The 14,952-nt window shown below is 41.4% G+C and overlaps 1 protein-coding gene across 1 annotated transcript; it reads left to right on the top strand.

The window, feature by feature from the left end:
* Nucleotides 1–3,174: 3,174 nt before the first annotated feature.
* Nucleotides 3,175–4,282, top strand: LOC122547685 (uncharacterized). Its single transcript, XM_043686286.2, has one exon. The coding sequence runs from the start codon at nucleotides 3,541–3,543 to the stop codon at nucleotides 4,114–4,116; it is 576 nt and encodes a 191-aa protein (XP_043542221.1). The 5' UTR covers nucleotides 3,175–3,540; the 3' UTR covers nucleotides 4,117–4,282.
* Nucleotides 4,283–14,952: the final 10,670 nt, after the last annotated feature.

The raw sequence follows: 14,952 nt of genomic DNA, 5'->3' as shown, positions 1-14,952 counted from the left end.
AGCCAGGGAACTATAGTGAGCCTGACATCGGTGGTGGGCAAGTTGTTGGAGGGAATCCTGAGGGACAGGATGTACATGTATTTGGAAAGGCAAAGACTAATTAGGGATAGTCAACATGGCTTTATGTGTGGGAAATCATGTCTCACAAACTTGATTGAGTTTTTTGAAGAAGTAACAAAGAGGATTAATGAGGGCAGAGCGGTAGGTGTGATCTATATGGACTTCAGTGAGGCGTTTGACAAGGTTCCCCATGGGAGACTGGTGAACAAGGTTATATCTCATGGAATACAGGGAGAATTCATCATTTGGATACAGAACTGGCTTGAAGAAGTTAGGGGGTGGTGGTGGAGGGTTGTTTTTCAGACTGGGCCTGTGACCAGGGGAGTGCCACAAGGATCGGTGCTGGGTCCAGTACTTTTCATCATTTATATAAATGATTTGGATGTGACCATATGACGTATAGTTATTAAGTTTTCAGATGACACCAAAATTGGAGATGTAGTGGACAGCGAAGAAGATTACCTCAGATTACAACAGGATCTTGACCAGATGGGTCAATGGGCTGAGAAGTGGCAGATGGAGTTTAATTTAGATAAATGTGAGGTGCTGCATTTAGGGAAAGCAAATCTTAGCAGGGCTTACACACATAATGGTAAGGTCCTAGGGAGTATTCCTGAACAAAGAGACCTTGGAGAGCAAGTTCATAGCTCCTTGAAAGTGGAGTCACAAGTAGATAGGATAGTGAAGAAGGCGTTTGGTATGCTTTCCTTTATTGGTCACAGGATTGAGTACATGAGGTCGGAGGTCATGTTGCAGCTGTACTGGACATTGGTTAGGCCACTTTTGGAATATTGTGTGTAATTCTGGTCTCCTTCCTATCGGAAAGATGTTGTAAAACTTGAAAGGGTTCAGAAAAGATTTAAATGGATGTTGCCAGGGTTGGAGGATTTGAGCTATAGGGAGAGTTGAATAGTCTAGGACTTTTTTCCCTGGAGCGTCAGAGGCTGAGGGGTGACCTTATAGAGGTTTATAAATCATGAGGGGCATGGAGAGGATATAAAGATCTTTTCCTTGGGTTCGGGGAGTCCAGAACTAGAGGGCATAGGTTTAGGGTGAGGGGGAAAGATAAAAAAGAGACTTTAGGGGCAACTTTTTCATGCAGAGGGTGGTACGTGTATGGAATGAGCTGCCAGAGGATGTGGAGGAGGCTGGTACAATTGCAACATTTAAAAGGCATCCGGATGGGTATATGAATAGGAAGGGTTTGGGGGGTTATGGGCCGGGTGTGGGCAGGTGGGATATCTGGTTGGCATGGACAAGTTATTTCCATGCTGCACATCTCTATGACTCTATGACATACTGATTTTCACCACCCCCCCCACTGGTGGCTGTGCCTTCAGCTGTCGAGGCCTGAAAATCCCTTCTGAAGCTTTCTTATATCTCTATTGTTCTCCATTCTGAACCTAAAACAAAAACAGAAGGTGTTGGAAAAACTCAACTGGTCTAGCAGCACCTAGCTGGATGTGGAGAGAAAAATAGAGTTAACATTTCAAGTCCAGTTCTCGTTAGTCAGAACTATTCAGGACTTCTTCTTAAATCATTCATGGGATGAGGGCATCACTGATTAGGCCAGCATTTATTGCCATTCCCAGACTGCAGTTTGGGAGTCAGCCACATTGTTGTGGTGTGGAGTCACATGTCATCCAGGTTATCATTACACTCTTAATTTCATATTTTGTTTCATTGAATTGAAATTCCACCATGGCAGGATTTGAACCTGGGTCCTCAGAGCATTACCTGAGTCTCTGGATTAACAGTCCAGTGATTATTCCACATTATTATTATTAAAATAATAGCTCTGTTTTTCTCTCTACAGGTGTGGCCAGACTTTTTATTTAAGAGTGGATTATTTACAATGTGGAAACAGGCCCTTCGGCCCAACAAGTCCACACCGACCCGCCGAAGCGCAACCCACCCATTAGTTGCCACCATGCCGCCCACTAAGTTTCTTCAGCACCTTCTGTTTGTATTTCACATCTCCAGTATCCACCAATCTTTGTTTTATTTTACTCTCTGAACTTAAATTTTAACATCAATTTATCCTACTTTGTGCCCTGGGAGAACACTTTCTCGTATTACAGCTGAACTTGCTGCACAAGCTAACCTCTTGTGAAAAAATTTATTAAATGCATTCTCTAAATTGTCAAATATCATATATACTCCATTTCCCTTGATGAGAAACATGTTGGAACTTGTAATCAGACTCTGTGGTTGGTAGAGAGTCCATTGGTGAGCTTTTGGGGCTTTGTCAGCTTTTTGGAACAAGTTTAGGTTAACTGGCAAAACAAAATGTACATGCTTTTTTGGTTAATTCTTGTTTATTATTATTTGAAATAAACTAAGTGTTGTTGCAAATATATGTATTTGATTACTTGGAAGACTTCAAATCAAACTCTGTGCTCCCAGGGCACAAAGTAGGATAAATTGATGTTAAAATTTAAGTTCAGAGAGTAAAATGGTCAGAAGATAAAACGTGGAAAACGTGACAACTCAGCTGTTTGCTGTTGTACTGTACTCGCGCAAGACGGGACTTTCGGTCCTGAAGACCTCTCCCTCATAAATTCTCCTTTGCGCATGCGCTGTAACCATGTTGTAAACAATGAAAAACGGCTGCGAGTCACGTATACTATGATCAACCACATAGTATAAGACAGAACCATCATAAACTGTTAACAAAACACGGTCGTTTTGTGATAAATTCCGTCAAGTTGTGTTGACAACACCAGATTAATAAAACTGGTATAAAATAGTACTTAAGAAAGGACAAGAACTAAAATTGACCGAGGTTAACTTTGCAGTGTCATAATAAATCAACACTGTAAAATTGCTTTAAAACTGCAGGTCAGCTGATGAAAATTGCCGAGATTAATATAATAATCTGGCAGATTTGATCTAAATACTGTACAATTAAATATATATTAAATTAGATGTTCATTTGAATAAAACAGTTTATGTCTTTATTCCCACTCTCACCGCCCTTAGCTTCAACTCTCTACCAAGGTATAGTTAGGGGCTAGTGCAATGTTGTCAATTGGGATTGGTTGTGGTGGGTCATGTGACGCGGAGCCTCGCGTTCGAATCTGGAATGTTGATACATAACAGCACTAGTAACAGAATCATTTTGTACAAAGTACTGGGCGAGAGGAGTGGTGTTATCTTTAATGATTCTACCCACTTCTCGCTTTCAGCTCAGTTTGGAACTCAGTCTTTGAGAAAATATAATTTTAAGTTTGCTTCTAGAACCTCTGAGTGACAAAGAAAATAATCTGACGGCGTTAAAGCCCACAGCTGATCCCGGTACACCCAAACCCGGGCATGCACTGTAATAAGCGTTGGGGAAAGAAAAAGTTAAAGAGAATAGTGAAAAGGTAGACGGGAAAAGGTGCTTGCGGGCACGTAAGGAACGATAATATTCCTTCACATCGAACAGTTGTGAAGCTGAGAGTATGTGAAAGGGTAAGCACGCCCAGAAGATTCACAATGTCTAACAGTAAAAGAGGCGTTGTCCACTGGGAAGCCAGGAAAGAGAGATCCGATTGCAAAGATTGTTCGAAGAGTAGATTTGTTTCGAAACGGGTCGGACATCGCTGGCACAGACGTGGAAGGGCAGAGTGTGGCAGAACAGGCAGGTATTTTGGTCGTGGCCACCAAAACCAGTCGACCGAACTCCAAGAGGTGAGACTGCGTCCAGTAAATGTCCGTGGTAATCGGGCACCAGGTATGAGGGCACCTAGAAATACCAACCAGTTCCTGATGCACGAAAAATACCAACTGATGCATATGAGATCCGACTCGACTGGGAGTGACAGTGGTTCGGAGATCGAGGTGGACATGGACATAGACTCGTACCTGGGTGTGTTAGAGAACGCTCGAGGCGCTCTGGACTGCACCATGTCTCCCCTGTCTGATGATAACCTGTTACGCTTCAGATTCTTTGAGCAAATAGATCACGATCAGAGTTTGCAGTATTTTCCGTCAGAGGACGACGTAGTGAAAAGCGAACGTTTTATGCGACAGGACTTTGCTGCATTCTGCAGTACATTTAATATAGAGTAATTACAATGTTATTACAGTTTTGAGACGAACTATTCTCTCGGGTTAGGGAGAATATGGTGCGAAAACGTTTTGTAAATGACAACCATCTGATTTGCCTGTAAGGGTAACCCCCGACTTGTCGTTTCTATGAGCCACAGATACTTTGCCAATAAACGTGTTTCATTTACTTAATGTTTCAACGAGTCGTTATTTTAAATTGAATATGGATATATTTAAAATGTTATTTCGGGCATAAAATCGATAGCTTAGCTTTTGAACTTTGCGGTTTGAGTGGTGATACGATCATAAACTATATACAGGGTTATACGTGACACGTTGTAATGGGACATAAATATGTTCTTAAATCGAACGTTTGCTGGCTGAATATTGGAATTAGTTTTAAAATGGCGAAATGTTTTTTTTAATTCGGAGTTTTCGGATAAACCTCCAGTGACGCGATTGTTGTTGGAGTAAAGGGGAGGGAGTGAGGGTAGACAGGAGCGCCTTCCATTTCATCTGACAGACATTTTGCATGACGGCTCCATTTCAGGGGTTGTGTTTCAGTGCTCTATCATTTCAAACGGTGACAAGGCTCAGGGTGCAGAATGTTATTGTACTTTATACAGTGAGGTATACAGAGCTGGGAAATAAATGCTATGTATTTATTTCAAATAGAAATGAAACTGCAGTAACTGAAATCTTTGAAAATTAATGCACAACTCGCTAGCCACCAAGTCTGCACAACAATCGCAGTGTATGAACTTTGTTAAATAGAAGATGCTGGTTAGTGCTAATGTCATTGGAATTAGTAGTTCAGGAGCTCAGGTGCTTTCTTTTGAAACTTAGCACAAATGCTATTATAGCAGCTGAATCTGACTTTATTAAATAAATTTGAAAGCGATTGTAACGAATTGTGATCGTGAGCTCAAAAGCTATTGTAAAAACCCAGTTGATGTTCGAAAAGACCTTTCAGGAAATCACATCTGCCACTTTTAACTGCTCTCGCCTATACGTGACCCCAGACCCTTTGGCAGCATTACTCAATCTGAAATGACCAGGCAAGGTATCCACTTCAAAGGTATTTACGATAGTTAACAATTGCTGGTTATGCTAGTGCTGCCCACAACTCCTGTATGAGTAAAAAAAATTACAAAATATTTCAGTTTGAATAATGTAGAATTTGCAATTTGTCTTTAAACATATTCTACTCAATATGACTGCAATAGTTTTAATATTTACATTCCACGCTCGGTATACTATCGAAGGACCACACACTTAAAATTGGTCATTTCTCAAAGTGGAACAGAATTAGGTTTTTTTCAAAAAAAAGTATTACTTTCCACTGAGATGTCTCAACACAATGCTAATGCACTTGATAACAATTTTCTTTTGCCCAAAGGGTCTGGATATAGGTTTGCTTGCTGAGCTGGAAGGTTTGTTTTCAGACGTTTCGTCACCCTACTAGGTAACATCATCAATGAGCCTCTGGATGAAGCATTGGTGGTATGGCCCACTTTCTATTTACATGGTTAGGACATAACTAAACAAAAAAATAGAAAGCACTGGTGGTACGGAAATAGAAAGTAGTCCGTACCACCAGTGCTTCATCCAGAGGCTCACTGACGATATTACCTAGTATCATGACGAAATGGCTGAAAATAAACCTTCCAGCTTAATGAGCAAACCTACATCCAGAACACTACAAATCTTCTCAAAACTCGCTAGCCCAAAGGGTTCTACAGTTTGTAACCCTAGTATGGCTGAAAGATCTTTGTGAACTTTCTGACACAGTAAAACATCATTCTTTCACATTCTTCCTTCTAAATCGCTGCATATCTCTTGATATTGATCTAAATTTTATTGCAATTTTACCAGTCTAGCTCGGTCCTCCTAATCAGTGCTACTGTCATGCTCACTACAGAACTACCATGTTGTATCATTTGCAAAATTCAAAACTATGTTCCCAGTCCAGATGATTTATAAATTATGAAAAGCAATGGTCCAAATACTAACCATAGGGACAGCTCTCTGACCAGAAAACCATTGTTTTCCACATCTCCTTATCCTATAGTAGCAACAGTCATACACAAATTATCGTTATCCCTTTACGACCATGTACTTTTTATGTTCTGAAGAATTGCCGTGAGATGCTTCAAAGAAAAGCTGGTTGAAAAGGTTGTTCAAACAATTTATCTTTATAGGGAGAGATTTTAATTGCCTTATGGATCACTCTGCAGGCAGGGATTTTAAGTTTTTCTCCAATCAGCACAGGCGCCACACTAGGATTAATTTCTTTTTAACCCTGTGGCAATCATGGACTTGGTGGTATCTTGTACGATTGATAATACTGTCATCTCTGATCACGCTCCAGTGTACTTGTTGGTTAAAATTAAGGATTCTGGAACGGGTTCAAGGCACTGGTAAATGGATCCCTTTTTCCTTAAAGATATGAAGTGTGTGGAGTATTTCTCTCATGAATTCAGGACATTCCTAGACATTAATTCAGATTCGGCTAGTAGCCCGTCTGTTCTTTGGGAAACTGCTAAAGGTTATGCCTGAGGTTTAGTTATTTCCTCATCCATTAGTAGGTGGCAGAAGGGTGAGCAGCAATGTCTGCTCAAAGCATGGCTGAAGGTAGCCGAGAAGGATGCTTGTTGGTTAAGCTACAGAGGATCATAGTGCTTTGGTCTGCATTCAACTCCATGCTCACACAGGCAGCAAAGGAGCTTACTTTTGCAAAACAAAGGCTGTTTGAGCATGGTGACAAACTGGGCAACTATTTAGCGTATCTTGCCCGGAAAAAGAGTGCCCCTCAATCCATTATGTTAATCAGGGAAGGTGCTGGAAACCGAGCCTGTGTTTCTAAAAAGATTAATGTGGCATTTTAAAGATTTCACTCTGAATTATACCAATCTGAGGGTTGTAAGGATGGGCGGGCCAGGATGGAATCTTTCTTCAAGAATCTGGAGCTTCCAGATGTGATCCCGAACAAGTGTCTTTTCTCAATGCCCCCTTATCAGAGCAAGAGGTGCAGGAGGCTGTGAAGCAGCTTCAGAATGGAAAGGCACCCAGTCTAGATGGACTTCCCAGTGAATTTTATAAGGAATTTATAAACATATTGTCAGGCCTGATGCTCAACATGTTTAATGACTTGTACAGTCATGATCGCCTCCTGCCCTCTCTAAGAGAGACCAATATCTCTCTTATTCTTAAAAAAGGGAAGCCCCAGAGGACTGTGCTTCTTATAGGCCTATTTGACTTTTAAATGAGGATTTAAAAGTTGATTTTAAAATCCTTTCTAAGACTCTTGCGTAAAGACTAAAACTGTGTTGCCCTCTATTAGTAAAGAGGACGAGACAGGCTTTATAAAGGACCGCAGATCTTACAATACTGTTAGCAGGTTACTTAATGTAACTCAAGCGTGTCAACAACAATCTGTACAGGGATTGCTGATCTCTCTAGATGCAGAGAAGGCATTTGACCAGATTGAGTGGCTGTACCTTTTTTATACTCTAGAGTGGTTTGGCTTGAGCGAAACATTTGTAAGATGGGTAAAGGTTCTCTGCAATGACCCTCTCGCCGCGGTTCAAACCAATGGTAAGTAATCAAGCAATTTAGTATCTTTAGAGGCAGCCGATAGGGCTGTCCCCTTTTGCCATTGCTTTTTAGATTGGTGATCAAGCCGCTGGCGGAGGCCATTCGTAGGGATCCCAATGAAGCGGCTCCAGAAGTGAGGTCAAAATCACATAAGATTTAGTTATACGTTGATGATATCATCATCTTTTTTGTCAAACACAGCAGTTTTGCTGCCTCATCTGACACAATATATCAATTCATTTGGCACCTTTTTGGGTTACAAGATCAATTTTACAAAATCAGAGGCTATGCCTATGGGTAGTCTTACGAAATACTAGGCTTTGAGGGCAAATCTTGATTCCCTTTTAAGTGATCACGGGGGGGGGGGGGGGGGGGGGGTTCTGTATTTGGATATATTCATTACTCCAGTTTTTGATTGGCTGTTTATAGCTAATTTTATTCATTTATTCGACAAAATCAAACAAGACCTTCAAAGATGGGTGGCGCTTCTGGTTTCTTGGTTAGGTGGGACAGTCCTCATTAAAATTAATATTCTCCCCCATCTATTGTGACGCTATGCAAATACTCCCCTTGATTTTCACTAGGCAAATGTTCAGGAGACTGAACGGCTGGTTCAGCTCTTTTATCTGCCATTGTAAGCGGCCCCTTATTAAGTTAGCTAAATTGCAACTGCCTCACAGACTGGGGCGAATGGATCTCCTGGACATTAAAAACCATCAGCTCAGCTCGCTTTTATCTTATGTTAGTGACTGGATTTGTGGGGACCCTCTTTCAATATGATTAGATATTGAAACTTCTCAGGCAAAGTGCCCCTTTACTAGCTTGCTGTTTCTGGATAAAATGAGGATAGTTATAGAATGGTATCCACACCCCAATGGTATCAATACTGTTAAAGAAGGAGGGCAATGCAGCAGAGTGAAGGCAATATTGCTAAAACACAATTTTTTTACATACGGTATACCGGGTTTTCAACCAGGGATGATGGACTCAGGATTTAAATTTGGGCAGCTAGGGGTGTGTTTTCTAGGAGAAAGTGAGGACTGCAGATGCTGGAGATCAGAGCTGAAAATGTGTTGCAGAAGGTCAGGCAGCATCCAAGGAACAGGAGAATCGACGTTTCGGGCATAAGCCCTTCTTCAGGAATGAGGAAAGTGTGTCCAGCAGGCTAAGATAAAAGGTAGGGAGGAGGGACTTGTGGGAGGGACTTTGGAAATGCGATAGGTGGAGGGAGGTCAAGGTGAGGGTGATAGGCTGGAGTGGGGTGGGGGCGGAGAGGTCAGGAAGATGATTGCAGGTTAGGAAGGCGGTGCTGAGTTCGAGGGATTTGACTGAGACAAGGTGGGGGGAGGGGAAATGAGGAAACTGGAGAAATCTGAGTTCATCCCTTGTGGTTGGAGGGTTCCCAGGCAGAAGATGAGGCACTCTTCCTCCAACTGTCGTGTTGCCATGGTCTGGTGATGGAGGAGTCCAAGGACCTGCATGTCCTTGGTGGAGTAGGAGGGGGAGTTAAAGTGTTGGGCTACGGGGTGGTTGGGTTGGTTTGTCCGGGTGTTCCAGAGGTGTTCTCTGAAGCGTTCCGCAAGTAGGTGGCCTGTCTCCCCTGTTGGGCGTCTGAAAATCCTCTGAGTTTGTCAGGTTGGCATAAGATTATTATGAAGCATATCCCTTTGGACCCAAGTATGGTGCACCATAAAACTGAGAATTTTTATAAGACATGGTGGCCTTTTTTGGACTACCGAGACACACATCTGTCTGCAACACTAATAAGGGCTTTATATAGACATATCGATTGCATTTTACGAGTCTAATACCCAGAGAGGGGGAACTACGAATGTATGAATTAATGCTCTCGATAGTCGAGAGCTAGTGTCTTGTCTCGCTGAGCTGTATTATTATTTATTAGGTATTATTTAAGTTATTTTTATATATAGACATACATTTGTACATGTGTACAGTTTGCTTTTTTTGTTCTTTGTACTGTTTTGCATTGTATTGTTTTGTATTTGTTGTAAACTCAAATCTATTTTTCAATAAAAATATATTTTTAAAAAAAGGGAAAAATAGATGTGAGTAAACAAGCAAGAAATATGAAGTCTGACACAAGAACTTTTACAAGAATATGTAAAAGCATGTGAGTACTAAGGTAAATATTGGACTCTAAAACTTGTACAGAATTCATTCTGTGGCCTGCAGACCATTTGCACCTCCACAGCTTTCTCCTTCACCTTTACAACAGTTCACTGGGCTACTTGTTTAACCATATTTTGATTAGAGTCGCAATTTCTTCCTCCTCAAAGGCAAATATGATACTTCTCCATGGCCATGTATTGTTTTCTGGTCATGGTTTGGAGAGTACTAAGAAAATGCTGTCCATGTCCCCAGTGCCAGAACACTGTGGCAAAAGGCATGAACAAAGAACAAAGACAATTTACAGCCCAAGAACAGGCCCTTCGACCCTTCCAAATGTGCTATCTAAACCTGTCGGTCAATTCCTAAGCATTTGTATCCCTCTGCTCCCCACCTACTCATGTATCTGTCCAGACACATCTTAAATGAATCTACCGTGCCTGCCTCTACTACCTCTGTTGGCAATGCGTTCCAAACGCCTACCACCCTCTGTGGTTACTTATATATCTGGCACTCAAGCGTCCACTTCAGCCTGTTTCTCCACTCACCTTGTTCTCAGAACTCTTTAGATTTAGATTCATTGTCACACACACATATATATATTAAAAAATAAATAAATAAATATATATATATAAAATATATATATGTCCTGGCTCTGGGCTCCTCCTCCACTGCCAATAATGAATTCTCTGTGACTTCCATCACTGGAACCGGAACTGGTCATGGATCTGAAGCTGCACGGGGCCTGAACGCAACCGACTTCCCCTCGGAAGAAAACTGCAGAAAGACAATGAAGCCGTCATGACATCAAACGATAAAGATTTGCAAAATGATTTGGACACAGCTGACTCCATTCCATGGTGCCAATGAGCAGCTGAATCTTGGAACCAGGAGCCAAATGCTGCTGAACCCATCGCCACCATCTTGAAATTGCCATTTTCTTTTCTGCCAGGCCACTCACATGCACTCCACCTACCCTCAACCTCCACTTTCATATAGCCCAATCAAAACATTTCAATTGCACAATTAACCTTCAATATTTTTTGAGCAAACACTAGTGGAAAATCTGGAAGCAACAGGAAAGAAGGAACTTAAAAGAATCAATAATAAAGGAGAAAAAGTATTCGGCAAATTAAAGGCTGACTTCCTCTGGACCTGATGACTTGTATCTTAAAGTTTTAAAAATGTGCCTACAAATAGTGTGTATTTACTTATTGCAATATTACAAAATGTCCCAGATTACAAAAAAGTTCGAGGGGATTGGAAAACTGCAAATGTGATACCCAGTTTCAAGAAAGTGGGAAAACTAATTGGCTTGTTAGCCTAACATCAGTTGTTGAGAAAATGCTGGAATCCATGTTTGAGCAGTAGCAGGACATTAGGATAAAAGGGAACTAGTTCAGATTTCTAAAATGGCATTTGATTTGGTGCTACATAAAAGGTTACACCATAAAACAGTTCACTGAATGGCGGTGATATATTAGGGATAAAGGATCAGTTAACTGACGTCAAGGGAGTAAGGACAAATGACCCATTTTCAGTTTGGAAAATGCTAACTAAGACTGTCACATGGATAAATGCTACAGCCTCAACTATTAACAATCTATATCAATAAGTTATATGGAGAGACTGAGTATTTTGTAACTAGAGTGAAATTGCTGATGATGCAAAGATAGCTGAGAAAGCAAGTTGTGAAAAGGGATTTAAATAGCCTAAGTGAGGAGGCCAAAATTTGTCACTTAGAAGAGGATGTGTGAAAATGGAAGACACCAAAAGTAAAATATCATTAATGAATACTGTACAATGTTACAGAGAACAGGGATTTGAGAGGAGAGGCTGAATAGCTGGGATATATTTCCCTGGGGCCTTGGAGGCTGAGAGGTGACCTTAGAGAAGATGATAAAGTCATGAGTCGCATGGATAGGGTGAATAGCCAAGATTCTTTGCTGAGATTGGGGGTGGGGATGGGGGGTTGGGGAAGGCATATAAAACTAGAGGGCATGAGTTTAAAGTGAGAGGAGAAAGATTTAAAAAGGACCTGAGGGGTAACCTTTTCACGCAGAGAGTGGTGCTTGAAAAAAAAAAGAGCTGCCAGAGGAAGTGATGGAGTCAGGTACAATTAGAACATTTAAAAAGGCATCTGGATGGGTATATAAATATAATGGGTTTAGAGGGATTTGGGCCAAATTTTGGCAAATGGAACTAGGTCATTGAACCATAAAATACGTACAATATGGGAGCAGGCCATTCGGCACATCAAGTCCACACAGGCCATCCAAAGTGCATCCCACCCAGACCCAACCCCACTTCCCTATCTCTTTAATCCTGTATTTCCCATGGCTAATCCACCAACCTGCACATCCATAGACACTGTAGGCAAGTCAGAATGGCCGATCCACCAAATCTGCACATTTTTGGACTGTGGGAGGAAACCAGATCACTCAGAGGAAACTCATGCGGTCACTGGGAGAATGTGCAAACACAGACAGTCACCCGAGGGTGGTATCAAACCCAGATCCCTGTGAGATAATAGTGCTAACCACTGAACCACCGTGCTGCCCTAAAGTCAGAATGGGATATCTGGGTGGCGCAGACGAGTTGAACTAAAGGGTCAGTTTTCATGCAGTATGACTCTATAAACTCCTGTACGTAAAAAGTTAGCAAGTAATGAGGTAAATGAAATGTTGGTCTTTATTGACAGGCAGACGGAGTACAGATGTCTTTGAACAATGGTACAGGGTGTTGGCAATAATCACTTGTCGAGCATTTATATCTCTCCTTCAAGGAGAGATATAAATTTTTTAGGATAGGCAAATGAACATATGAAAAAGGAACAGGGGTAGCCTATTCAGCCCTTTGAGACCACTCTTCCATTCAATGATGTCATGGTTGATCTTCTGTGTCAATATTATTTGACCACATTGAACTCTGTCTTGGACATACTAGAAAGAACATATCATCTTGTGGGGGAATCTGAAACAAAAGGGCACTTTCAGAATAAACCCATTTATTACACAGATTAAGAGGAGTTTCTATTCTTTGCAGGCCAAGATTCCTTGACTTTCCTATATTCCAAAACCTGCCTATCACAATCAAAGGTTATGGGGTACAAGGAATAAAAAACTAGAGTTGAGAATAGGCTATATTTAACCCAATGAAATGATTCCAGAAGCATCTTTAACATTAGGGAGTCCTAACATATCAGAACAAGTAAAAAGGCTGAAGCATTTTCAACCATTTTTGGACAGAAATTGCATTTGGACAATCATCTCAGCGCTCTCCTGTGGATGCCAACATTATAGGTACTAGTCTTAAGACAATTTGTTTCATTATACATGACTTTGAGAAAAAGTTGAAAGCAAGACATCATCCAGTGGTACTACTGAAGACTTGTGCTCCAGAACTAGACAAACCCCTAGCCAGGCTGTTCCAGTCATCAACAATCAGTGATGTGCAAAATTGCCTGGGTATATCCACTGACAAAAAAAAGGAGAAAATCAAATCCTGATCAATCTACTTTTGATTATAACAGAGATGGAAGGTGTCATTAATAGTACCATCAAGTGGCACTTAGCAATAACCATAGAAAATACTGGAGAAACTTAGCAGGTCTGGCAATATCTGTGGAAAAGGAGAGTTAATGTTCCAAGACCAATAGGACTTCTTTGAAATCTTAATCAGCAAAACTCACTCAGCAATAGCCTGCTCACCTATTCTTAGTTTGTGTTCCCCTAGCTCTAGTCCAGACTTTGTTGCAGCCTTGGACCAGACATGAGCAGAGTCAAAAATTAGTAACTGCTCTTGACAACAACATAGCTTCTGATGGAGTTGCATCAAGGATCCCAAATAAAATTAATCAAAGGGAATCCAGTACAAGCATTGGCTAGAGTCATACCAGCACAAAGACAGGTTGGTGTGGTTGTTGTAAGCCAATCATCTCACCCCCTGCCCACTGCTGCAGAAATTCTTGACAGTAGTGTCTTAAGTCCCAGCATCTTCAGCTGCTTTATCAATGGTCTTTCCTTCAACACAATCTAATGAATGATGACACACTTCTCAGTCCCATCAATAATTTCCTTCAGCATTCCTGCACACTGCTGCCAGTCTACACTATGCAGTAGATAGAACATTATAGTGCAGCACAGACCCTTCAGCCCTCGATGTTGCGCTGACCTGTGGAACCAATCTGAAACCCATCTAACCGACACTATTCCATTTTCATCCATATGTTTATCTAATGACCATTTAAATACCCTTAAAGTTGGCAAGTCTACCACTGTTGCAGGCAGTGCGTTCCACACCCCTACTACTCTGAGTAAAGAAACTACCTCTGGTGACATCTGTTCTATATCTATCACCCCTTAATTTAAAGCTATGCCCCCCCTCATGCTAGCCATCACCATCCAAGGAAAAAGGCTCTTGCTGTCCACCCTCTGACCTAACCCTCTGATTATCTTATATGTCTCAATTAAGTCACCTCTCAACTTTCTTCTAACAAAAATAGAGAGAAGTCCCTCAGCCTTTCCTCATAAGACCTTCCCTCCATATCAGGCAACATCCTAGTAAATGTCCTCTGAACCCTTTCCACATCCTTCCTATAATGCCACGACCAGAACTGTATGCAATATTCCCAAGTGCAGCTGCACCACAGTTTTGTACAGCTGCAGCATGACATCATGGTTCCGAAACTCGATCCCTCTACTAATAAAAGCTAACACACTGCAACCATTCTTAACAACCCTATCAACCTGGGTGCAACCTTCAGGGATCTATTTAAATGGACACAGAGATCCCTCTGCTCATCTACACTACCAAGAATCCTTACCATTAGCCCAGTACTCTGCATTCCTGTTACTCTTTCCAAAGTGAATCACCTCCTTCTGCGCTACTCACAACTCTACCGACCTTACTGTCATCCGCAATATTACTTGCCCATCCTTCTATGCCCTCATCCAGGTAGTTTATAAAAATGACAAACAGCAGTGGATCCAAAACAGATCCTTGCTGTACACCACTAATAACAGAACTCCAGGATGAACATTTCCAATCAACCATCACCCTCAGTCTTCTTTCAGCTAGCCAATTTCTGATCAAAACTGCTATATCACCCTCAATCCCATGCCTCTGTATTTT

The sequence above is a fragment of the Chiloscyllium plagiosum genome, unplaced genomic scaffold, assembly GCF_037043375.1.
Source record: "Chiloscyllium plagiosum isolate Xiang-an unplaced genomic scaffold, Cpla_swu_hap1 HiC_scaffold_14, whole genome shotgun sequence".
NCBI lineage: Eukaryota > Metazoa > Chordata > Chondrichthyes > Orectolobiformes > Hemiscylliidae > Chiloscyllium > Chiloscyllium plagiosum.
The sequence above is the reverse complement of the archived record's forward strand: the minus strand, read 5'-3'. Positions and strand labels throughout refer to the sequence as shown.